Source organism: Papio anubis, chromosome 14, assembly GCF_008728515.1.
Source record: "Papio anubis isolate 15944 chromosome 14, Panubis1.0, whole genome shotgun sequence".
Lineage (NCBI taxonomy): Eukaryota > Metazoa > Chordata > Mammalia > Primates > Cercopithecidae > Papio > Papio anubis.
In genome coordinates this window covers 42,533,879-42,558,650 of record NC_044989.1, presented here as the reverse complement: position 1 = coordinate 42,558,650, position 24,772 = coordinate 42,533,879, and the positions used below count along the sequence as shown (strand labels likewise).

The following is a 24,772-nucleotide window of genomic DNA, read 5'->3' as shown; positions in this document are numbered from 1 at the left end:
CTCACTGTGCCCAAAATCTAATTCATCATTTCTCCATAGGTAAGTTTTGGATTTTCTTACTTTTAAAGAAAAATCACATTGTTGAGTGGGTTTGTTTTGGTGCCCACCAGCCATTCTGTCTCAGAATCAGTGAAAATGGAACTCCTACCCCAGGATAGCCTCTCGTGGGTTAGTATATGTAAGTGGCTGTGGATATTCAGTCAACCAGGGGCAAGTAAGGCAATAATGAAAACCTCATCATGTCTATGATTGTAAAACTGGGGAATGTTTGGAATACTATCAACCTATTCTTCATAAAGGAAAATTTGTAGTGGCCAATTTGTGACTGTGGTATACAGAAGATCTGCGTTACTAAGCAATATGGGAGAGATGGGAGAAAGCAGAGAATGCCATGGCCTACTGAGTTCAAGTACTTCACAAAGGCTAACACTGCAAGGCAGCCTCGTTGGACGGGTAACCAAGATCATCAGGATTATCCAATATTAAACATGAGAGAAAGTGTTGACATGAAATAAATGAAAACAAAGCTATCCCCATATTCAATAGGAACATAAATCAGAAGTAATTTCCTCTAACATTATGAGATGGGAGTTTACTACTACCAGAATGATTTCATCCACAGCAGCAGCAGTAGCCCACTGATAAATATTGTCTTCTGAATTGTCCTGCCTTCTGATAACTGGATAGTCATGGAAACTAGCAGTATAAATGAAGAAAGAGTTAAGACGCACTTAGAAAGAGGAAACATTTTGATTATTTTATTTTTTAATCTTCAAAATCTTCTGCCATGAGACAGGAATGCATGATAGCAATGGCTCAACTTCTTCACATGAAACACTTGGATTCATTTTCATTCACAAGTTTTTCTAAAAACATCTACAATTTCATAACCCCACCCACTTCCAACCATTATCACAGATTTAACTGACCATTAAACAGTAGTTGCCAGCATTAAATAGCTGGAACGCTTCCTGCGTATTAGTAGTGTCTTTTGAAACTACCACCGAAGAGTATCATGATTATAAATCTCATTGTACACGGCAACCCCAAAGGTGACTGATGTTCTCAAAGAAACTCCCTGCAGATCACTGAGAGCTGTATTCCCCAGGTACCTAAAGAAATGCTCTTTCTTCTCCAAGAACTGCCTGTTCATGTCAGTATATTTCTTGCAGGGAGTATAGCACATGCTGATCTGATGGTGTAATCATCACTGCTAATAGGCAGATATATATGCCTGATACTTACTGGCGTGCTCTGATAACTATGTACAGAACATACTGAAAAAAGATGGGTTGCTTGGAATCTCTCTTCTTTTGAAGAGAACTATTTTGAGGTTTTTTAACAGTTGTAAACAAAAGGAAAGATATACAGATACCTATACACATAGAGATCTACACTGAGTATTTTCAACGTGGTGCATATCTTCTTATCTAGAGATACACACAGTGTCTCCACTCGCCCCTTCACACACACCCACACCCTTCCATACAGCGTGTGAATATAAATGTAAATGTCCTTGGGAGTTCACTGGAGTTTTCATATTACCAAATGATGATGAAATACCTGATTTGTATTACTCCTGAGAAGATATTAGAAGGGAATGACAGTTCTGATGCACTTTGGAATGGCACAATCACGTAAACGCCTGCATACTTAAGACTTCTTAACTCATCCAAAGTTTCTAAACATGATTTGACCAAAAAAATAAAAAGTATCAAAACAATGCAGCAAGTTAAAAAATCAAAACACTTTTTTATAATCAAAGTATCAACAAATATATAGGAAATACATGTTTGTCAGCAATTACTCTTACAATAGGAAACATGTACTGAAAACCATAGCTAGCCAACAGAACTTAAAAAAAAAAAAACCTTTCCAATGCATAATACATGCATTGCCCAAAATAGTAGGATAGCCACGTTAGACTTACAAGACTTATAGCAACTCCACCAGAAAAAAAATTGCTACACAGCAAATCTGTTAAGTATGCTGTTGGTAAAAAAAAAAAAAAAACCTGCTGACTGTTATCCACATTTCTGTAAAAAAAAGAATTTGCAATTTGCTGAATATCTTATCCCTCATATAATTTGTATAAAAATTACAACAAAACCAATAAATTTCAAGCACCAATAATCTAAACTTACTGTATTTATATTTCTATTATTGAGGGAACAAAGTATGATGAAGGCTTAGCTGAAATTAGCCAGGTAATTATTACAGTTTAGTTTTAAAGGCATGTGGTTTTCCTTCCATTCACTTGAATCTCAAACATTTGAGAATGTTTAGGCTAGTAAAGGACTCCTTGGAGGAATCCATCATTTCTGAGTATTGAAGGTTTTAATATACATTGAAAGCTCTTTAACAAACCAATGCTCTCTTAGTTCTAGGATAAAACAGATTTGCACACAAGAAATTAAGGGACCGTTCCTCATTATGACTGAGGAAAGGCAGCACCTCTCTAGTAGACTAAGAGCATGTCTGGACATCCACTGGTAGTGTAAGAAAACGGCATTTTTTTAAGAAGGCAACACCATTGCACTTGGCAAAACTGAAGTTTTTCTTAATTAAAAAATTTCCATTACACATTTGGGGTGAGAGGGTATCTCAGTAAGAGTACTTTTTTTTCTGGTTTCTTTTTCAGGGGGAAAAAAGTAGTACAGTCTGAGCCAGTAGATGAGTAACAGTGTTTGTGATGCCTCTGGTTGTTCCTGAAGAAAACGTTCAGATAACAAGGGGGTTTGTTTTCAAAATCAATGCAACTGCTGTTTTTGTTTCCAGTATTTACATCACACCACTTACGTACACAGTAATTTGTGAGACATCATCATCGTTTCAGTCTTCTCCTAATATTAAGTTTGGTTAATTTTCAATAAACACCAAACTAAACCTTTAAGTTGGCTGCATTTGAGAGACTGAAAATAAGACTATTGAAGAAAACAAATCACATGGAAACCAAAATCTCAATCAACAGTGATTCTCCATCACTGCCCATCCTGTTATCTGAACTTTATCACAAAATCACATGCAGCTGAAGGAAAAGAGTAGCACTGAAGCCAGGGTGTTAGGACGAGGGCAAAGGGTCTTGCTGGTCCTCTGGAAGGGTGGCTTCGCCCTGCTTGCTTATCTCATTGGATGGCTCTTCATAAAGAGGCTCACCAAGGTCTCCGCTGCCCCCTTCACTCTCCTCGCTGTGGTCTTCGCTTGGCTCCACAGTTTGTTCCAGGCTGTTCTCCAGAAGTGTGGGAGAACTGCTTATTCTACTTTCCTCTTCAGCTGTCTCATTTAAGGACTGAGAAGGAGGCGGTGTAGGAGTATCAGATTGGATGACACTTTCAGTGGAAGAGACGGGGGCTTTGGTTAGAGTAGTATCCGCTACAGTCTCATTCTGAGGCAAAGATAACTTTTCCACAAGTTTCCACTGAATGATGCTCATGTCTTTTCCACCAGTTGATATCAGGTGACTGTCATTGTGTGTAAAACTGACGTTGGTGACATGGCTGCTGTGGGCACTGTACTTGTGGCTGGGAGCCTATATGAAATAAATCAGACAGACAGGAAAATTCAACTCGTTCTTGACAAGCCTGTTTCAGGAATGGAGGTGATACTTAAGGGGGGTAAACTCAGCTTGTGAAATGGGCAATCCAATTTAAAGCCAGAAGTCATCGAATCTCAGGAGTAAGACTAGCCGTTATTTCCTTTTATTACCACTTTACATAGGAGAAACAAAACAGAAGAATTTGACATCTCTGTATTTTCACACTATATGTTTAAAAAAAATAGCTAAAAGCCTGTCTCTTCTAGATGTTGGTAGTATACTTGCCAGAGCTTAGTAATTATTCTTCTGAAATGGTTAGGGGAACACTTACTGTGTTGGCAGGATTACAGGAGATTTGGGAAACAGTTCCATTAGTTTTATAATGTTGAATATGTGTCCAACAAATAAAATATTTTAAAATATTTAGAGAGGTTTTAAATTGCCAACAAATCAAAATAAAAAGCAACCGGACGATAAATAAACACGAATAATCCATCATCAGTCGTCATTTCTACAGCTCGCCTCTCCTTAGCCTTAGGAAAGGGGAGAAGACAAGCACCGCCTGGCTGGATGCTCACCGATGGCCCTTATCTCTCTCTGTGCGCTGGAGTAGCATGGAGAGGAATCGGTAACCTACAAATATTTTCTTGCCATTGATGGAGAATCATCCCTGGACAGAAGGCCTTATAACATTAGTTTCTGTTAAAGTGAGTTTACCTTTGCTTTGGAGCAGGGATACTGAAACAGATGGACTTTACAAAAGTCATCGGCAACAGCTATCACCTTTCTATTGTGGGATCGCACCAGTGCATTGATATCTGTCCCATCAGATCCTTCTGGCCAGACACCTTTGATATGGAAACACAGGGATGCAGAAAAATTAGCCGAAGAAGTATAACTGTGATGCTACATATGTTTATTTTTAGAATCTGTTTAGCTTTTATCTGTGTTCAAACTCTTAGCTGTTAACATTTCCTTTACAAATTTCTCAGTGGCTCACACTGTTCTTCATTCAAATGAAGTCCTGTCCAAAATCTAACTAATAAAAAATCAAAATAGCCCTAAAATGGAAAACTCAATGGTGCTCAATAGTAACCAGCAGGTGGTGCTAATAATTTATTTTACTTTCAGCTTGACTTACACCTCAGCAATAAGCTCTTCCTTTTTAAAGCTTCTGGATGGAGGGAATCAGTTACTTGTATAGACAAGGTTCAAAAACAAAGCCATAACACCAAGTCTTCAAAGTGTAGTCTAGGTTTTCTTTCAGGGAGGCACCTCAAAGAAAACCTCAGAGAGATTATTTCTTATAGAAAGCATAAGCCATCCACTAGTTTAGCATGCTATCCCATAGAATTTTCCTGGAAAGATTATGTCCCAAAATAAGACACACCAAATTTAATTATTCTGAATCATTATGCAGCACTAATGATCACGTTGAACATAATTTTCACAGACCTCTATTAGGCTAGATTGAAAGTATGGAACATTTAAGGGTTGAGATGTTGGCCACTTGTGGTTGAATGCTACTCCAGAGAACAAATATGTTTTTGGTAAATTTGCTAAAAACGAGTCAAAATACTTTAAAATTGGTCTCTCTTAATAATTTAATAATGTCTTCATTAAATAACCACAGAAGCTATCAGCTGTGGGTCACTGCTTCATTTTCACCTACAATAATGAAATTGTTTATGGACAGAATTATTTTGTGTTTAATTTCTTCCTGGCCTATTAGGCTTCTCTGTCTTGACAGCACTTGTGTTTCGAACAATCACCTATAATGGATTATTTTTCTAATGCACATAGCATAAAGAAATGTTCAGATCTATGATCAGACTGGAGAACTCAATTCTCAGAAGGCAGAGATATATTGTTAGAGAAAATATTAATTTTTGTGCATTGCTTTAGGTATTGGTGCCACATCCATATCCAGTGTTTTAATAACCTGAGCATAACACTTCTTTTTAATTCTTTGTAAATAACGCTTTATTATTTTAATTTTTCCATCTATCTTCTAACCCTTTCAGAAGGATACCTAAATACTGAGGAAGGCTTAGAAAACAGTCATAGAGGTCAGATTTCCAGAAATTTACAAAACGTCAGATTAGGAAGAAGTCCCACATAGTTATCTTTATATAATTCTACTAAAAATGCCTTTGTATTTCAACAAGTGGTGTAAGGCAACTAGACATCCACATGCAAAAGAATAATAATATACACTGACAAGGACATGGAGAAACTGGAACCCTCATACACTGCTGGTGGAAATGTAAATGTAGTCACTGTGGAAAACAGTCTGGCAGTTGCTCAAAAGAGTAAACATACAGTTACCATTTGACTCAGCAATTCTACTCCTAGGTAAATACCCAAGAAAAATGAAAACATGTCTACACAAAAACCTGCACATGACTGTTCATGGCAGTGGTATTCATAATAGCCAAAAAGTAGGAACAACCCAAGGTCCATCAACAGATGAATGAATTAACAAAATGTGGTCTATCCACAGAATGGGATATTACTTAGCCATAAAAAAGAGTAAAGTACTGATGCATGCTGTAACATGGATAAACCCTGAAAATGTTATGCTAAATCACAGAAGCTAGTCTCAGTGCATCACATATTGTATGATTCCCCTTATATAAACTATACAGAATAGGCAAATCAATAAAACAGATTAGTAGTTGCTGGGGGGTGGGGTAGAGGATAAGAGAGATGGGGTAACTGTTAATGGGTACAGGGTTTCTTTGTGGGATAATGAAAATGTTATAAAATTAGACCTTGATGGTCACACAACTAAGTATACAAAAACCACTGAATTTTACACTTTATTTATGAGATGGGGTCTCAATCTGTCGCCCTGGCTGGGGTGCAGTGGCACAGTCTCAGCTCACTGCAACCTCTGCCCCCCAGGTTCAAGCGATTCTCCTGCCTCAGCCTCCCATGTAGCTGGGATTACAGGTGCACGCCACCACGCCCAGCTAATTTTTGCATTTTTAGCAGAGACAGGGTTTCACCATGTTGACCAGGCTGGTTTCGAACTCCTGAACTCAGGTGATTTGCCCACCTCGGCCTCCCAAAGTGCTGGGATTACAGGTGTGAGCCACCACACCCAGCCTGAATTTTATACTCTAAATAGGTGAACTGTATGGTATGTATCTCAAGCTACTTAAAAATGCCTTTCCAAATTTAATAACTTCAATTTTCACTTAAAGAAAAACGGGAAGGTAATCTGTACTACTATGTGAATTCCTTGTCTTTCATATTGAGGACCAAAAGTGCTGGATTCTGCAAAATACAAATCCCATGTTTGTTCAATTCTAACACATTTTATTTCTCTGAGGCTGACATTAATAGTGATAAAGCTAAAGAACACACAGACTATTTTTCATTTATAAATTTAAGCAAGTAAATATTATATATGAAAAACCCACAAGCCACTTCTTTACATCAGGTGTCATGCATGTCCTTACCAAAGACTTGAAATCCTAGCACACAGGTATATGTCGTCCAATCAATGTCCTTACAATCCGATCGATTCCTGATTAGTTTGCAGCCATTTGGAATGTCCCCTTTAAATTTAGAAACAGGAAGTATAATCATAGTGCTTGTGTACAAATGTATTTGAAAGTGCATCTTGATTCAAACTAGCCACGTTTACTTGTATTTATAATCCATACACTGAAAAACATTAAGACACATTTAAAAAGGAAAAGAAAGTGTTCACTTTAACAGGGTTTATAAAACCACAAACTGTTTCCCATGGGAAGTTTTTTTTCTCTCTCTAAAAAGCATAAATGCCCATCCATTATATTCCTCCCTGCCTCCAGGAGAAGTAGTAAATGAAAAACCATTCAGAGCAGCATCAATTTGACAGAGTAATTTCTTTTTTTTTTTTTTTTTTTTTTTGAGACGGAGTCTCGCTCTGCCGCCCAGGCTAGAGTGCAGTGGCCGGATCTCAGCTCACTACAAGCTCCGCCTCCCAGGTTCACGCCATTCTCCGGCCTCAGCCTCCCGAGTAGCTGGGACTACAGGCGCCCGCCACCTTGCCCGGCTAGTTTTTGTATTTCTTAGTAGAGACGGGGTTTCATCGTGTTAGCCAGGATGGTCTCGATCTCCTGACCTCGTGATCCGCCCATCTCGGCCTCCCAAAGTGCTGGGATTACAGGCTTGAGCCACCGCGCCCGGCCATTGACAGAGTAATTTCTTATTACTACATGTGCCTTCCGTTCTACACTATTACATTAATTCATTACTCTTGGAGAAGTGAACCACATTTGAGATTCTCATTACTTTAGCTCAGTGTAACATATGGTTTGTCAGGTTAAAGAGTCTGGCAAGCATTCTCCGCACAATTCCGATTCCATGCAGCCTGTTCATTAGCACCCCTGTCAGACACGTCTCAGCCCATATATATCTGATCATTCATACTTACAGTACAATATTTCATAGTCTCCCGAGTTAGACATTATATACTTGTTGTCTGGGGACCAGTCAAGGTGTGTGATGTAGCTGGAATGTCCCTAGAAAATAACAGATACACTGTTAGAAAGCATTTAGAGTTCTGAATGATAAACAGTTTAACAGCTAGCCAATACTGCTTTCTGAATACACATTTGTTGGAATTTCCAAAGGAGAGGAAGCAGTGTTACACCCTCCAGAACTGAGCAGGCTCACAGCAGATCCTTAGCACTGGATACTTGGGAGAAACTTTCTGGCCTATCTGGATACCAGAAACTAGTACCTACTACGTGTATCAGACACTTCCAAGAAAGACAGTCTCTTAAACTTGTATCTTACAGGACACTACAACACGTATCATACCCTCTGGCCTTATTTCACGTCACTGGTGTCCTCATGAGAGTGACTCCATTTTTGAGAAGGAAGTGCTGGTTTTAAGTTGTGCATAAGGAATACAGTTTACCTGGGCTACTTCTTAACTCTCCATGGTACAACTCAGAAGCTGAGGAATACAGCGCCCATATATGGTCTATGGAGGTATCCTAGAGAAACTATCTCCAAAGAATGTTTTGGGGGAAAATTCATTCAACGCTGTACTCCATCAGAACAGTAGGACTCAATATAATCATCTGATTCCTTAGAACATTCCTTAAGCAGGAAACAATGATCTTTTTCTGCTTAGGTTTTAACACTGTGGGAGTTAAAACAAAAAAACTACGAAACACTAATTTTTGTTGGCTTCCCATATAAGCACTTATGTATTTCCAATAAACTATTTCAGATAAATTACCAGATCTTATGGTTCACCAAAGCTGACAGAGACCTGAATTTACTTTTATCTCCTACAGTCTGGGGTGAAACACATTTAATTTCTACTGTGCTTTTTCAATTACTAACTTTATTTTTTTGAGACAGGGTCTCACTCTGTTGCCAAGGCTGGAGTATAATGGTGCTATCACGGCTCACTGCAGCCTTGACCTCCCTGGGCTCAAGTGATCCTTCCACTTCTCAGCCTCCTGGATTGCTGGGACTATAGGCACATGCCATCACTCCCGGCTAATTTTTGTATTTTCTGCAGAGACAGGGTTTCACCACATTGCTGAGGCTGGTCTCGAACTCCTGGGCTCAAGTGATCCTCCAGCCTCAGCCTCCCAAAGTGCTGGGACTACTGGCATTAGCCACTGTATCCATTCAATTACTAGCTTTCTGGTCACATGATTTTCTTCTTTTTATTTTGAGATAGAGTCTCACTCTGTCACCCAGTCTGGAGAGCAGTGGCGCAATCTCAGCTCACTGCAACCTCTACCTCCTGGGTTCAAACGATTCTCATGCCTCAGCCTCCTGAGTAGCTGGAATTACAGGTGTGCACCACCATCCCAGCTAATTTTTTCTATTTTTAGTAGAGACGGGGTTTCACTCTGTTGGCCAGGTTGGTCTCAAACTCCTGGCCTCAAGTGATCTGCCCACCTCAGCCTCCTAAAGTGCTGGGATTACAGGTGTGAGCCATGGCACCAAGCCTTATTTTATTTTTTTCACCTATTCTTTTCTTCCTCTAAGATTTTTTCTTTTTTAATTGAGACAGGGTCTCACTCGTTCACTCAGGCTGGATGGAGTGCAGTGGCATAATCTTGGCTCACTGCAACCTCCGCCTCCTGGGTTCAAGTGATCCTCCCACCTCAGCCTCCCAAGTAGCTGGGACTATAGGCGCGCACCACCACACCTGGCTAATTTTTGTATTTTTTTGGTATAGACGGGGTTTCAACACATTAGCCAGGCTGGTCTTGAATTCTTGACCTGAAGCTATCCACTTGCCCCAGCCTCCCAAAGTGCTGGGGTTATAGTGAACCGCTGCACCCAGCCAAGATTTTATTTTTTAAGTTAACAAATTCAATGTACCGTAGGGATAGTTTTTAATGATTTATATTAGAGCAATGACTCTTAATTCTTTTAGTATCCTTCTGAAGTCTACCAATGTGTCCCCAAACCTTTCTGGAACCATAATCTCCACCATAGTGCTGTATGGGAAATAAACATATTTAAACAAATTTAAATTATATGAATCTGAGAAGTGAAGCTTTCTGAAATCACTAGAAATTAAGCAGTATATTGGAAAACAGGTTGGGAATCACTTGCTAGGCATACAGGGGACCTACTAACTTAAGAAATCAGTTTTCATAGACAGCAAGATGCACATGGATGTTTGCTATTTTCTGAGTATGGCAGGGTTCATACATCCTTTTCACAGTGCACATGAGCCTGATGAGCCTGATGGCTGGCTCTGGCGTCTGGGGAAGCCATGCTTCTAAAATTAAAACTTGCTACATGGATGAAGATTTAACAAGACTGGTCATGGCAAAGTACAGGCCTCTGAGAATTTCACCCTAATGTAACAGTATTTAAAAATACTATCTGCATCTTTGTGCAAAGCTTTCAATGCCATTAATTAGAAGAGCATCAAAAGCATTGTATATATACATGATATTCATGCAAAAAACATCTGTGTTGGACACAGATTATTTTCAGAAGGTAAATCAACATAAAAGTATTCTCAAAAGGAGTCTTGAGTAGGAGAAGTCCCCAAATTTAGAAAAGATCTTAGGAAAGTTATTAACTCATATTTAGAAAAGAGAGTATTTTCTGCCTGGCATCAATTCCAATAAATAAGCAAAGAAAAGATGAAATGCAGCTGCTGGGGTCTATGTTACCCTCCCCACAAATCACCTCAGTGTCCTTCCTCTACCCAACTCACAGGCTAATGCAAAGTATATGCACAGCTTAGAAAAACAGCCTCAAACTTTACTCCATGGGCACAAACACAAGAGCAAATTTTAGTGTATCTCCTTGAAGACAAACAAGTAGTCTAAGCTGGCCCTTTCATTATTGTCATTAAGTAGCCATATGGCATTACCACAAAAATAATCCCAAGTGACAAAGTGAAAGAATATGGCTATGAAGAAAAAATTCAGAAATACGTGAGTTAAATCTTTGTCAACTGCATGATGATTATCACCTGAATCAGTGGTTTGCAACTGGTTTAAGATTACCTGGGGAGTTAAAAAACAACCAACTAAGCAACCAAGGCCTCGATTTAGGATCTAGCTTTTGTCCATCTAGAGTTATGCTGTTCAGTCGAACTTTCTGCAGTGACAAAAAATATCTGTATCAGTGCAGTCCAATGCAGTAGCAACTAGTCCCCTGTGGTTTCTAAGTAATTGAAATGTTGCTGCACTCTCATTGCATTTAATGGTATGAACAGAAAGTTGTGGCTAGTAATTGCCATATTGGAAAATACAGGTAGAGAAGTCTATTCTTTCTCTACTAATTTGAAATACCCCTTTTATTACTTAGTAAACTTCCACAAAAACATAAATCTGTTTCTGGATGCTTTTGTTTCATCAGTCTATCTGCTTATTCCCAACCATTGATAGTTCTGTGATACGTGGAAAATTTCACATGAACTAGAACTATTTTATTAATCCCATGAATATGGTGAAAATCTAAAGATCATATCAAATTTAGAGACTAGTTTGTAGAAAACATATCTTTATCAGGTTTTTTATTTAGAAACATGCTATGTCTAATTCTTTCAGCCCAATGAAGGCAGAAGTGGGCAACAAATTACAGGAAACATCCTTCTGTTAACTCTCTTAAATGCAGACAAATATCCATGCACATTCTTTTATTTTTAGTGGAAGAGAGGTGATACATAATGTTGTAGGGTGTTGAAGGGGACAGAATCATAGGAGTTAAGATTAAACATGAGATATTCTTTTATTTCTGACTCATTCAGTTTTCAAAAAGTGTTATTCTAAAGGTTTCCTATGGAAATAGCTTTAAGAAACTGTCTTAAAACTAGTCAAAGAGTGACAAATATTACACCCCCATCAAAAGGAGACGTCTTTTTAGAGCACACAGGGAACGCTAATGTTCTGCTGTCAGGTATTACCAGTCCCAGTTTTCGAAGATAGAGATTAAAGCAGCTAATGACAGGAAACAACACATACATCGATGTAAACATTTGTTTTTAACAGAAGTAAAATTTCCCAATAATTTTACAACTTGTTTTACTTCACTACTTACAGTGCACCTTCCATATCTGCTATATTTTCTTCCATTTTCAGAGACTACATAGAGGTAAATAAAGTTGTCATGAGATCCTACAGCCAGGAAGGTACCATCTAGAATGAAATAGGCCAGTGTTGACTAGAGAAATACACTGATAAATTTGTTTACTGTTATTTTACTGGATCTACCCTAAATGACAAATTTTACAAATGCTGTTAAATCTCATCAATTTAACTGTAATTTGGCAACTGATGAATGAATCCTATCCACTAAATACATTTGAAAAATAAATGGTCATCCAGTCTAATACACAATTCCTTCTTGGAGATGCTTACAGGCCTTGGACTCTAGGCCTCATCTTCTAGTTAAAAAACAGCTCGAGAGAGGTTATTCTGCCTTCTTGGGTGGAAGGGTACAGGGTTTACATGGCAGGCTAAGCGGACAGCTGCTTAGTTCAGCTAGCATATATGATCTGTCCAATTACAGAGCAGGTGCTCTTGGGAAGAGACCATGTTCCTTTCTTTTGTGGTGTCCTTCCCTGTACCCACCACAGCGCTAAGCACGTAACAAATGGTCAATAAAGTCCATGTCATCTCTGGAGTTCGAGAGCTATATTTGCAGTGGTTATTTGCTACTCCAACACTAAAAAACAATAAAACATAACAAAACAAACCCCAGAAAAATGTTAAAATTTTTGTGCTTCAAGAGGACTCTTCTCAGGCTCATAAAGTACATACTTTTCCTTCCTTGTTCAATTTAAAGAATACTACTCTGTGATTCCTTTGAAACAACTGAGCAGGAATCAAAAAGATTCTCTGCATCCCGTGCTAATGCAACAACTATTGGCGTATATTTTCAAATAAAGAAAATGTCAGACTAACTCCAGGGAAGAATGGTGTGAATCAAAGCCACATTAATAACAGGAAAAGGTAATTGGGGTATTATCCTAGAAACTTAATATTGTGAATAAAGTACAAATAATTACTCTCAAGTAGGCTAAAGGAATATATCAAATTCTTACAGAGCATTTAATTAACAAACCGAGCATTTAATTAATAAACCTATCATTACTATGTAACCAAAACAATGCACTAGATTCTAAAGGACTTGAAGGGCCTATACAATTTGTGTATTTTTAATTTCTCTGTAATTTCTTTTACATTCTCTTATAAATAAAGAAAAGGTTGCTAACCAGATGTGACATTTAGCCTAATACCTATTGAAAATTCTAAAGTATGCGTAGTTCCGGAGAAAGGGGATTTGACTGCACTTTATTCTGCTTTCAATTGCAAATGCAGCTGTAGTAGTCCATTTTAAATTTGATGATTCAGAATGTTGTTTAACTTTAGCAGATCTTTTGCAGTTTCTGGCAGCAGAATTTAATTTAATGTTGGGGGAAACAGATTTAATACTTAACAACTCTAACAAGAGAAAAAAGTAGTTAGCCTTATCAGAAGTAAAAGTATGCAACTGCAGTGAAGTGCTGTGAATGCCAGGCTTGGGAGGTGGGAGTAAATTTGCCTACCTATTGAGTAGCGCATCACAGAGAGCTGTTCATTCCCGTCTGTGTGGATAGAAACTAGATCTCTGGTTTCTGCATCCAGAACAAACCACCTGTTAAGAAGTAAAAACCAAAATTTTCTTCAGATATTAGCATTTATAGAAAAAAAAAATTTTCTTTTTTTTTTTTTTGAGACAGTGTCTTGCTTTGTCGTAAGGCTGGTGTGCATGGAGTGATCCTAGCTCACCACAACGGCCTTGAACTTCCAGGCTCACACCATCCTCCCACACCTCAGCCTCTTGAGTTGCTGGGACTACAGGTGCATGCCACCATAACTGGCTAATTTTTAATTTCTTTTTTGTTTAGAGATGGGGTCTTACTGTGTTATCCAGGCTGGCCTTAAACTCCCACCTCAGCCTCCCAAACTAATGAGATTACAGGCATGTGCCACTGTGCCCAGACAGATCTATTTTTTTAATTTTAAGAATTTTTAATAATGGTCCTTAAGTATGACATGTTTTCTTCTTCTGATGAAGGATAAATTCATTTAGCAAAATGCTGCTAAATAAAACATACATAAATATGTATGGGCCTAGACATATTCTCATTTCTATTTGGGTATTCATTGACTGCCATTCCTGTCTCTTTGCTAGGCACTGTTTAAATATAAAACAGAAATACAGGATCAGTGTTCTTGAAGAAGACACTAAGTTGGGAGAAAGGAAATGAGTCAATTGAAACAAAGAATGAAGAAATGCCAACCTCAGTGATGGTGACTCAATATAATAGAGGAACTCATAGGAGGAAAATGAATGATAGCAAACAGAAAAACATCCTTAGGGAAGATGTAAGATGTGGGTTGAGCTGAACACTGAGGGAATGTCAGACATTTTAGGCAGGAGGAACAGGAGCTGTATAGCTAGGGAGGTGGGAAAAACCATGGACAATATGAAGGTGGGAGGGAACAGTAGCAAGTCATTCATTTGGTGTGATTCAAAAGAACCAGTGGGGAGCACTCTCCTCCCCGAGACCTCCAACACTTGCACAGGGAAGCTCTAAATTCTTTGAAACAGATATTTTTTCATTCACATTTATAGGAAAAGTCAAAATGCAAATGCTTCTTGAGAGGTAAAACAATGACTTAAATCCAATGACATTATAAATCTCTATTATTAGACCTTTTTCCTAAAAGTATTTGAAGGAAAGGATGGGTACTTCAGAAGAGTATGGTGAAACCAGGAATATAAAGCAAAGATGGGAACCGTGGGCAGGCAAACTTAAGGCTGCATAAGGGAGAGGATGGCAGCATGCACAGAATGAGTAACTGAACAAATAAAAGTAAGTCTTGAACATGTTAAAAGCCAAATTTTAGCAAGAGGTATTTAATAGTAGTGCAGTGTGCAGGAAGAAAATGGATGGGATGGAACGAACAGGACAAGACTAGAAAAACAATCACTACTTATTGGCCTTTAAACTCAAGTATTCACATATAAATTCTATTTCTCTTACCTGAGTAGATGACAGAATTTACAAATTAGGTTAGCTGCCTAAAAGTTTTAATCCATAGCTTACAAGTTACTAAAAATTCATTCATGAACTGAACAGGGCAAAAAAAGCAGCAAGTTTTTTTTTCTTTCTGAGACGGAGGCTTGCTTTCGTCCCCAGCCTGCAGTGCAGTGGCACGATCTTGACTCACTGCAACCTCCGCCTCCTGGGTTCAAGCGATTCTCATGCCTCACTGTCCCGAATAGCTGGGATTACAGGTGGGCGCCACCACACCCAGCTAATTTTTGTATTTTTAGTAGAGACGGAGTTTTACCATGTTGGCCAGGCTGGTCTCAAACTCCTGACCTCAGGTGATGTGCCCACCTCAGCCTCCCAAAGTGCTGGGATTATAGGCGTGAGCTACTGTGCCCGGCAAGTTTTTATTTTTAATCTTTTTTTTTTTACCTGCTCCTACCTTCTGAGTCGTTTCATTTTTAATTATTCAGATGGAAAAAATTCCACCACTAATATAAGCCAATAAAAATAATCATGATGACAGCTCTTTTTTTTTTTTTTTTTTGAGATGGAGTCTCACTCTGTCACCCAGACTGGAGTGGAGTGGCGCTATCTTGGCTCACTGCAACCTCCGCCTCCGGGTTCAAGTGATTCTCGTGTCTTAGCCTCCCAAGTAGCTGGGACTACAGGCATGCCCCACTATGCACCGATAATTTTTTGAATTTTTAGTAGAGACAGGGTTTCGCCATATTGACCAGGCTCGTCTCAAACTCCTGATCTCGAACTCCTGACCTCAGGTGATCCACTTGCCTTGGCTTCCCAATGTGGTGGGATTACAGGCATGAGCCACTGCACCTGGCCGATAAGTCGCTTTTCATTTTGAAGCATTATAACTAATATCTGGGAAAGGGACCATTTCCCTCTTAAATTAAAAGAAATATTCAGGAGAGAGAAAGGGGCTTGAAGGATTTTTTTTTTTTTTTTTTTAAGCTTAGTGATACCGTTTAACGTGGCTTAGTGTATTCAAGGTAGAACTGAAGACTAAAAGATCCCAATTTTTTACCTTGTCAACAAAGAGCCAAACTCTGTAAAATATTTGAAGAGATTTATTCTGAGCCAAATATGAGTGACCATGGCCCATGGTGAGAGGGCCCTCAGAGAACATGTGCCCAAGGTGGTTGAGGCACAGCCTAGTTTTATACATTTTAAGGTGACATGAGACATCAATAAAATACATGTTAAGATATACACTGGTTTGGCCAGGCGTGGTAGCTCACGTCTGTAATCCCAGCACTTTGGGAAGCCGAGGCAGGCGGATCACTAGGTCGGGAGTTCAAGACCAGCCTGGTCAACATGGTGAAATCCCGTCTCTACTAAAAATACAAAAATTAGCTGGGCATGGTGGCAGGTGTCTGTAATCCCAGCTACTCGGGAGGCTGAGGCAGGAGAATCGCTTGAACCCGGGAGGCTGAGGCTGCAGCGAGCAGAGATTGCACCACTGTGCTCTATCCTGAGCAACAGAGCGAGACTCTGTTTAATAATAACAATAATAATAAAAAAAAAAAGCAGCAGCAGCAGCAGCCAGGTGCAGTGGCTCACGCCTGTAATCCCAGCACTTAGGAAGGCTGAGGCAGGTGGATCATGAGGTCAGGAGATCAAGACCATCCTGGCTAACCCGCTGAAACCCCGTCTCTACTAAGAATACAAAAAAACAGCTGGGTATGGTGGCGGGTGTCTGTAGTCGCAGCTACTTGGGAGGCTGAGGCAGGAGAATGGTGTGAACCCAGGTGGTAGAGCTTGCCGTGAGCCGAGATGGCACCACTGCATTCCAGCCTGGGAAAACAAAAACAAAAGACGATATACACTGGTTCAGTCAGGGAAGGCAAGACAACTCGAAGGTAGGTGGGGGCTTCCAGGTTACAGGTAGATTTAAATACTTTCTGACTGGCAGGCCAGGCGCAGTGGCTCACGCCTGTAATCCCAGCACCTTGGGAGGCCGAGGTGGGTGGATCATGAGGTCAGGAGATGGAGCCCATCCTGGCTAATAAGGTGAAACTCCGTCTCTAGTAAAAAAAAATACAAAAAATTAGCCAGGTGTGGTGGTGCCTGTAGTCCCAGCTACTCGGGAGGCTGAGGCAGAAGAATCGTTTGAACCCGGGAGGTGGAGGTTGCAGTGAGCCGAGATTGTGCCACTGCACTCCAGCCTGGGCGACAGAGCAAGACTCTGTCTTAAAAAAAAAAAAAAAAAAAAAAATTCTTGGCAATTGGTTATTATCAGTAGAAAGGAATTGTCTGGGTTATGATGTGGGGTTGTGGAGACCAAAGTTTTATCATGCAGATAAAGTCCTCAGGTAGCAGATTTCAGAGGAAATAGAATAGAATAGAAACAGAGAAATGTTTCTTATCAGACTTAAAAGTCTGTATTAATATTAAATGTTGGTTGGCTTTTCCTGAATTCTAAGAGGTTATAACAAAGCATGACCTTCCCTTCCCATTATGGCCTGAACCAGTTTTTCAGATTAATTTTGGAATTCCCTGGCAGAGACGAGGGGTCCAGTCAGATGGTAGGGAGGCCTTAGAATTTTATTTTTGATTTATAATTTATCAGTGAAATCTCTAAACATATTCATAAATTTTAGTAATTTGTGAGCTATGGGCTGAAACTTCCAGGCAGCTAACCTAATTTTGTCATCTACTCAGGTAAGATAAATATCTTTCATATGTGAATACTTGAGTTTAAAGGCCAATAAGCAGGAAAACTGGCACTTTGAAGCCATATGCTTCATGTTTACCAATTATTTTCATTTCAAAAAGTGCACAGGAAGGCCGGGCATGGTGCCTCATGTCTGTAATCCTAGCACTTTGGGAGGCTGAGGCAGGAGGATCGCTTGAACACAGGAATTCAAAACCAGACTGGGTAACGTAGTGAGACCTCATCTCTATTTTATTTTAAAATAACATTAAAAGTAAAATATAAAATAAAAAACAAAAACCACAGAAGAAATACACTTTATTACAACTTGACAGTACCCACAGGTTATGTTTCTTCTGAGAATGTAATTCATTAACCAATTTTTATGACTATTCCTATGAAATTCCTCTGGGCCTAGAAATGCCAAAGCTGATGCCAAGTGCCTTTTTAGAGTAAGGGAACAAAATAATTTCCTAGTTCAGACTGAACTGACACACCAAAATGACAAGATACAGAGCTGCTCTGTATCAAGTGAGTTTTTAATGAGTTTATGGAAACTTTATGACACTCTCATGCATTTAAAAATTATTACTTTTATCTATTTATTTTTTTTGAGACAGGGTCTCACTCTGTTGCCCAGGCTGGAGTGCAGTTTACTGCAGCCTCAACCTCCCAGGCTCTCAGGTGATCCTCCCACCTTAGCCTCCTGAGTAGCTGGGACCAAAAGCATGTGCTACCATACCATACCATGCTATCATTTTTTGTAGAGGAGGGGTTTTGCCATGTTGCTGGTCTCGAACTCCGAGGCTCAAGAATCCTCTCACCTTGGCCTCCCAAAGTGTTGGGATTACAGGTGTGAGCACCACACCAGCTCAATTTTTATTTTGGAGAAGCACCAACTGATACTGTTTTAAGATTGTTTCAAAGTCAGTTTAATTTTCCTAGGAAAACTATGTAATTTTATCTCTTGGACACTCCCTGAGAATGTAATGAAACCCTGTAGTGTCTGTTTTGGTAAAAATGTGTAGAAACCTAAAAACTCTTAGTCATTTACTAGTTAGAGATAGTGACTATCAAAAAAGAAACCAGAAAACCCCTACCAAACAGTGCCACGTATAAAATGGGAGTCACAGTAGAAATTGTGCCCTCTGCTTAGGGTGAGGATTAGAGAGGGTGTGTGTGTGTGGCTTGTCCCATCCTCAGTAACTCTGAATTCTTAGAGGCGTTCACAGCACAGTTAGGAGAGACCCCCATGTTGGGAGTGTTTCGCTCTGTCTGTGGCTATGAGCTACGGGTGGAAGGCGGCCTTGCTTGTATTATTAATACATTATCAGACACTAATTCTTCTACTTTTGGTAAATCATTTTTAGTAGTAATTCAATGTTTGTTATTAAAGGTATACAATTTCCATATATAATTTTGGAGTTCCCACCCCTTTTCATTGCAAGCACTATGTTTTACCTTCAGAAAAGACTTTTTGGCTCAGAGGCTCCATCTCTAACAACAAATCCTCTAGCCAAGGGGATTTTCTACAAATTAAAAAACATTTTTTAAAAAAAATTTCACTCCTGGCTTCAAGAGATCTTCCTGCCTGGGCCTTGGGCCTGAGCCACCATGACGGCCAAATAAACAAATATTTAAGTTTTTACTATTTCATTGTATTCTTATTCTAGTCTAGAGTATATACATTAGAACCAAGTTTCTGGCTGGGTGTGGTGGCTCATGCCTGTAATTCCAGCACTTTGGGAGGCTGAGACAAGCAGATCACTTGAGGTCAGGAGTTCAAGACCAGCTTGGCCAAATGGTGAAACCCTGTCTCTACTAGAAATACAAAAATTAGCCAGGCACGGTGGTCCACACCTGTAGTCCCAGCTACCTGGCATGCTGAGGCACAAGAATCGCCTGAACCCAGGAGGCAGAGGCTGCAGTGAGCTGAGATTGTGCCACTGCACTCCATCTTGGGCAACAGAGCAAGACTCTGCAAAAGGGAAAAGGGAAAGGGAAGTGGAAGATCCATTAGGCCTTACAGAATCCCACAATGATTGTAACTATGGTACTGGCATTAAGCACAGATTTTTATATATATATATAAATGGAACAGAATTCAAAGTCCAGAGAAAATCTCATACATCTTTGGTCAATTTATTTTCAAAAATGGTGCCAATACTATTCAATGGAGAAAGAAAAGTCTTTTCAACAAATGGTGCTGTAACTGAATATCCACATACAAACGAATGAAGTTGGACACCTACTGGGCCATACTATATATGAAGATTAACTCAAGACGAATTGGAGACCTAAAGGTAAGAGCTACAACTATAAAACTCTTAGAAGATAACATAGAAATAAATATTTATGCCCAAGAAACAAGAGAAAGAACAGATAAACTAAACTACATCAAAACTTAAAACTCTGGTGCTACTAACAACAGCAAGAAAGTGAAAAGACCACCCTCAGCATGAGAAAAAATATTTCAAAAAGATCTACAAGGAACTGTATCCAGAATGTATAAAAAACTCTTACAAGAATAGACAACCCAATTCAAAGATAGGCACAGGATTTCAACATACATTTCTCTAAAGAGAATATACAAGCGGCCAATAAGTACTTGAAGAAATGCTCAACATCATTAGCCATCAAAGAATCAATAATGAAAAACCACTTCACACCCACTAGGATGGCTATAATCAAAACACAGATAATAATATGTATTGGCAAAGATGTGGAGAAACTGAAACCCCTCATACATTGCTGGTGGAATCATAAGCCAATAATGGCTGCTGTGAAAAAGTTTGGTAGTTCCTAAAAAAACAAAACAAAATTTTTTGTTGCTGTTGTTTTGTTTTTGAAAAAGGATCTCACTCTGTCATCTAGGCTGGAGTGCAGTGGTGCCATCCTAGCTCCCTATGATAGCCTCAACCTCCCAGATTCAAATTATCCTCCCACCTCAGGCTTTTGAGTAGCTGGGACCACAGGCATGCACCACCATGCCTGGCTAATTTTTTTTTTTTATTATTTTTTGTAGAGGCAAGGTCTCGCTATATTGCCCAGGCTGGTCTCAAACTCCTGGGCTCAAGTGATCCTCCTGCTTCAGCCTCCCAAAGTGTGGGGATTACAGGTGTGAGCCACTGTGCCTGGCCTTAAAATGTTAAACATGGAGTTATCACATAACCCAACAATTCTACTCCTTTATATTCCAGAGAGCTAACATATATCCACTCTAAAGCTCGTGTATGAATGTATGTAGCAGCATTATTCATAGCAGCCAAAAAGTGGAAATAACCCCTATGTCCATCAATTGATGAAGGTGGTATATCCATACAATGGAACGTTATTTGGCCATAATACATGCTATGTATGAAGTACTCAACGTGGATAAACCTTGAAAACATTAAGTGAAAGAAGCTAATCACAAAACACGTTATATGATTCATTCCATTTATAGAAAATGCCCAGAACAGACAACCTACAAAAACAGAAAGTGGGTCAGTTGCCTAGAGCAAGGGGGAGGTGGGTGGGGTAATGGGGAATGACTATTAATGGGTACAGGATTTCTTTCTGGGTTAAAAATTGTTCTGAAATTAGACTGTGAGGACAGCTGCACAACCCTGTGAACTTACTGAATTATATATCTTAAATCAGTGAATTTTATAGTATATGAATTATTTTTTCTTTCTTTTTTGGGGGGGTATGTGAATTATATCTCAACAAAGTTGTTAAAAAGAATCCTTTCTATGTGAGCATTAACTTCTGCTTTCTGTTTTGAGACAGTGCCCAGGCTGGAGTGCAATGGTGTGATCTTAGTTCACTGCAACCTCTGCCTCCTGGGATCAAGCAATCCTCCTGCCTCAGCCTCCCAAGTAGCAGGGACTACAGATGCACACACCACCACGCCTGGTTAATTAAAAAAATTTTTTTGTAGAGACAGGGTTTTGCCATGTTGCCCAGGCTGGTTTCAAACTCCTAGGCTCAAGCAATCCACCTGCCTTGGCCTCCTCCCAAAGTGCCATGCCCAGGAGCATTAATGTGTTAAGGAAGTAGTATGTCCACTTAAGGTTACAGGTTTAATTTTTTTCTCTTAAAATTACATTAATAATACATTTTAAAATGTATTAAATGTATTTTTAAAATGATAATTGTACTTATTTGACGCTTTATTCACACTGTGCTTACTCTTTGGTTACATGAAGTAAAAGATATCTAGATCTGGACATGAAGACATCATTACATTTTTTTTACTAGTCACTTTTTTTTGATCATGCACAACTTGGACATGTGTTGCATTCTACTAGAAAAATGTCCTTGGCTGGGTATGGTGGCTCATGCCTGTAATCCCACTACTTTGGGAGGCCCAGGCAAGGTGATCACTTGAGGCCAGGGGTTCGAGACCAGCCTGGCCAACATGGCGAAACCCTGTCTCTACTAAAAATATAAAAATTAGCTGGGTATGGTGGTGGGCACCTGTAATCCCAGCTACTTAGGAGGCTGAGGCTAGAGAATCACTTGAGCCTGGGAGGCAGAGGTTACAGTGAGCTGAGATCACGCCATTGCACTCCAGGCTGGGAGAAAGAGGGAAACTGTCTCTAAATAAATAAATAAAAATAAAAATAAATACATAAAATAAAATAAAAATTTCCTAACCCTAGGTGTGAGTTTTTTCAGGCTTAGGGTCAGTGATAATAATAGAATGGCTACATTAAGATTTTTCCACTTCAGACAATACAGTCAGGTATTCACAGATCCAAGGCAAAAATAAAAACAAACGAGAAAGTTTCCCAAGGACCAACAGAATCTAACCAGATGTGAAACCAAAGACAGGAGTTACATACAGAGTGAACACTGACAACTACATCTCCCCTAGATTCTAATCAATCTCCAAATGGACTGCCAGCACTTTCAATTTAGTTATCGCATCACTCTCAGTTATAAAGTGTTTTCTACTTACAACTCCAAGAGAAACCAATTGGCTTAACTTTAGTTTAAGTCACTAAAATTGAGTGACTTTCCATTTTAAGCTTGTCAATGATGACTTCACAGCTATGTAAATGTTCGAAAGTAATTCCAGTGAGTTTTTCAGAACAATTTTCCCTTACAAATTGGGGCTGTGTATGTACATTTGTAAACACAGTGTTTTCTTCAACCAAGCAGTTTATCTTCATGATTCAAACCCCGCTAGCCTTACAATCGCCCATTTAGTGTTTGACTCCCTTGTATACACAGTATGCTTTAAAAATGTCAATCAGTGATTTAATTGTCAAAGATAAACCTTCCTAACAATATTTCTAAGAAATGCTATAAATATCTCAAAGAGTATTGTTGGATTAGAGGAAAGGACAGGCTTTGGAATCATGCAGCACCTGAGCTCAATCACAAGTAACAGCACTCTATGGGTCTTGGTTTCCTGTCTGTGCAATCATGATATTAATAAACACTTTGTTACATTCTTGTGAAGATTAGGAGTAACAGATAAAAAGAATTTAGCGGCTGGGCACGGTGGCTCATGCCTGTAATCCTAGCACTTTGGGAGGCCAAGGCGGGTGGATCACGAGGTCAGATTGAGACCATCCTGGCTAATACAGTGAAACTTTAGTAGAGAGTAACACGTCTCTACTAAAAATACAAAAAAAAAAAAAAAAAAATTAGCCGGGTGTGGTGGCGGGCGCCTGTAGTCCCAGCTACTTTGGAGGCTGAGGCAGGAGAATGGTGTGAACCTGGGAGGCGGAGCTTGCAATGAGCCGAGATTGCGTCACTGCATTCCAGCTTGGGTGACAGAGTGAGACTCCATCTCAAAAAAAAAAAAAAGATTTTAGCACAAGGTCATCAGACACTGAATAAATGATACCTCTTACTTTTATTATTTCAAGGACTTTAGCATGTGTGATAAAATAAAGATTTGAAGTGAATTTCTTTGTGGTTTTCTGAAAACTAGATCAGCACTACACCTCAGATGGTTTCCTAAGTGCTTAACAACAATTTTTTTTGGTTGAAGAAAATAATTTCCTCCAAATCCTACAGTGACCTGTCATGTGTCTTTCTCAAAGACAATGGACCAAATTCGGTCCAAATGGACAACTGTCCAAGTCTAAGTGCTTTTAAACCTCATAATGATCTATTACTAATGTGTTTTGGGGAAGATCTGAGCTAGCCTTCTACATTTGCAAAGTATCACCAATTGCTCTCTCCAGCAGCCTAGTTCTAAAGTTCAATGATTTCACTCAATAGCATCTCTAGTTGCACATTCACAATTCAATTATCTTTAAAGACCTGTTTTTCCATTATACTGAAAGATTCTGCAACACTATATGTAAGAAGAAATTGGAATGTTTTCACATTTCAGGTTTTAATTTGTATCTAACAGCCAGAAGGAAAAATTGCTACCAAAAAAAATCCCCTCTAAATGACTAAATTTAGTTTTAGAATTAAATGAATTAGTTGGTTTAAAGTATTTAAGTCTTATATATAAACAAAAATATTTACATAAGCATGTTCACAATAGTCTCACCCCATTAAAAATCAGCATTCCACATTTTTTAATGAGTTTAATTTTGGGAAAATTGACTTCATGTTTTTCTTTGCCTCCTTAAAAATGTGAGGAGGACTACTTACTAGCAGAGGCAATAAAGATGAGTCAATTAAAGATACATATATCATCAACATGTTAACCTTAGAAAGGTACTACGCAAGGTCTGCAAGACAGGTCTTAAATTATTTTAGAAAATGTATCTTTATTATATATCTGCATAGCATTTAAAATAAGACAGGATGGCAAAAGGTATAGCACAAACAACTTATAAATGCTCAATTGTGTTACATCAGCTTCAAATCCTTCCCCTGCATAAAAGAAAATGAGGAGAGAAATTTTCTGATTCTTCTAATTTCACAAAGCAAAGTCAAATCTGCTAACTCCTTTTCAATGAAGCCCATAATGACCCCTCTATCATTTTGCAACTGCACTCCTTCTTAATCTCCCAACATTTTCCCTATCCTCACATGGTTCTTAACATTTTCTAATATAATTCGTTAT

At 39.0% G+C, this 24,772-nt stretch overlaps 1 protein-coding gene across 6 annotated transcripts in view; it reads right to left on the bottom strand.

Annotated features, from left to right (window-relative positions):
- Positions 1–731: 731 nt before the first annotated feature.
- The window catches only part of EML4 (EMAP like 4), a 160,953-nt gene continuing 136,912 nt past the window's right edge, over positions 732–24,772 (bottom strand). For 3 of the 6 annotated variants that reach the window (XM_017947459.3, XM_017947460.2, XM_009184083.4), the window contains 6 exons: positions 13,581–13,669; positions 12,071–12,168; positions 7,965–8,052; positions 7,003–7,101; positions 4,253–4,383; positions 735–3,529 (listed from right to left, as the gene is read on the bottom strand). In XM_017947459.3, the coding sequence (XP_017802948.1) occupies positions 3,062–3,529; positions 4,253–4,383; positions 7,003–7,101; positions 7,965–8,052; positions 12,071–12,168; positions 13,581–13,669 (973 nt within the window). In that variant the 3' untranslated portion in view covers positions 735–3,061. Of the gene's footprint in view, positions 3,530–4,252; positions 4,384–7,002; positions 7,211–7,964; positions 8,053–12,070; positions 12,169–13,580; positions 13,670–24,772 lie in introns of those variants that run through there. The other 3 variants (XM_017947457.3, XM_017947458.2, XM_017947461.3) reach the window with 2 other exon arrangements.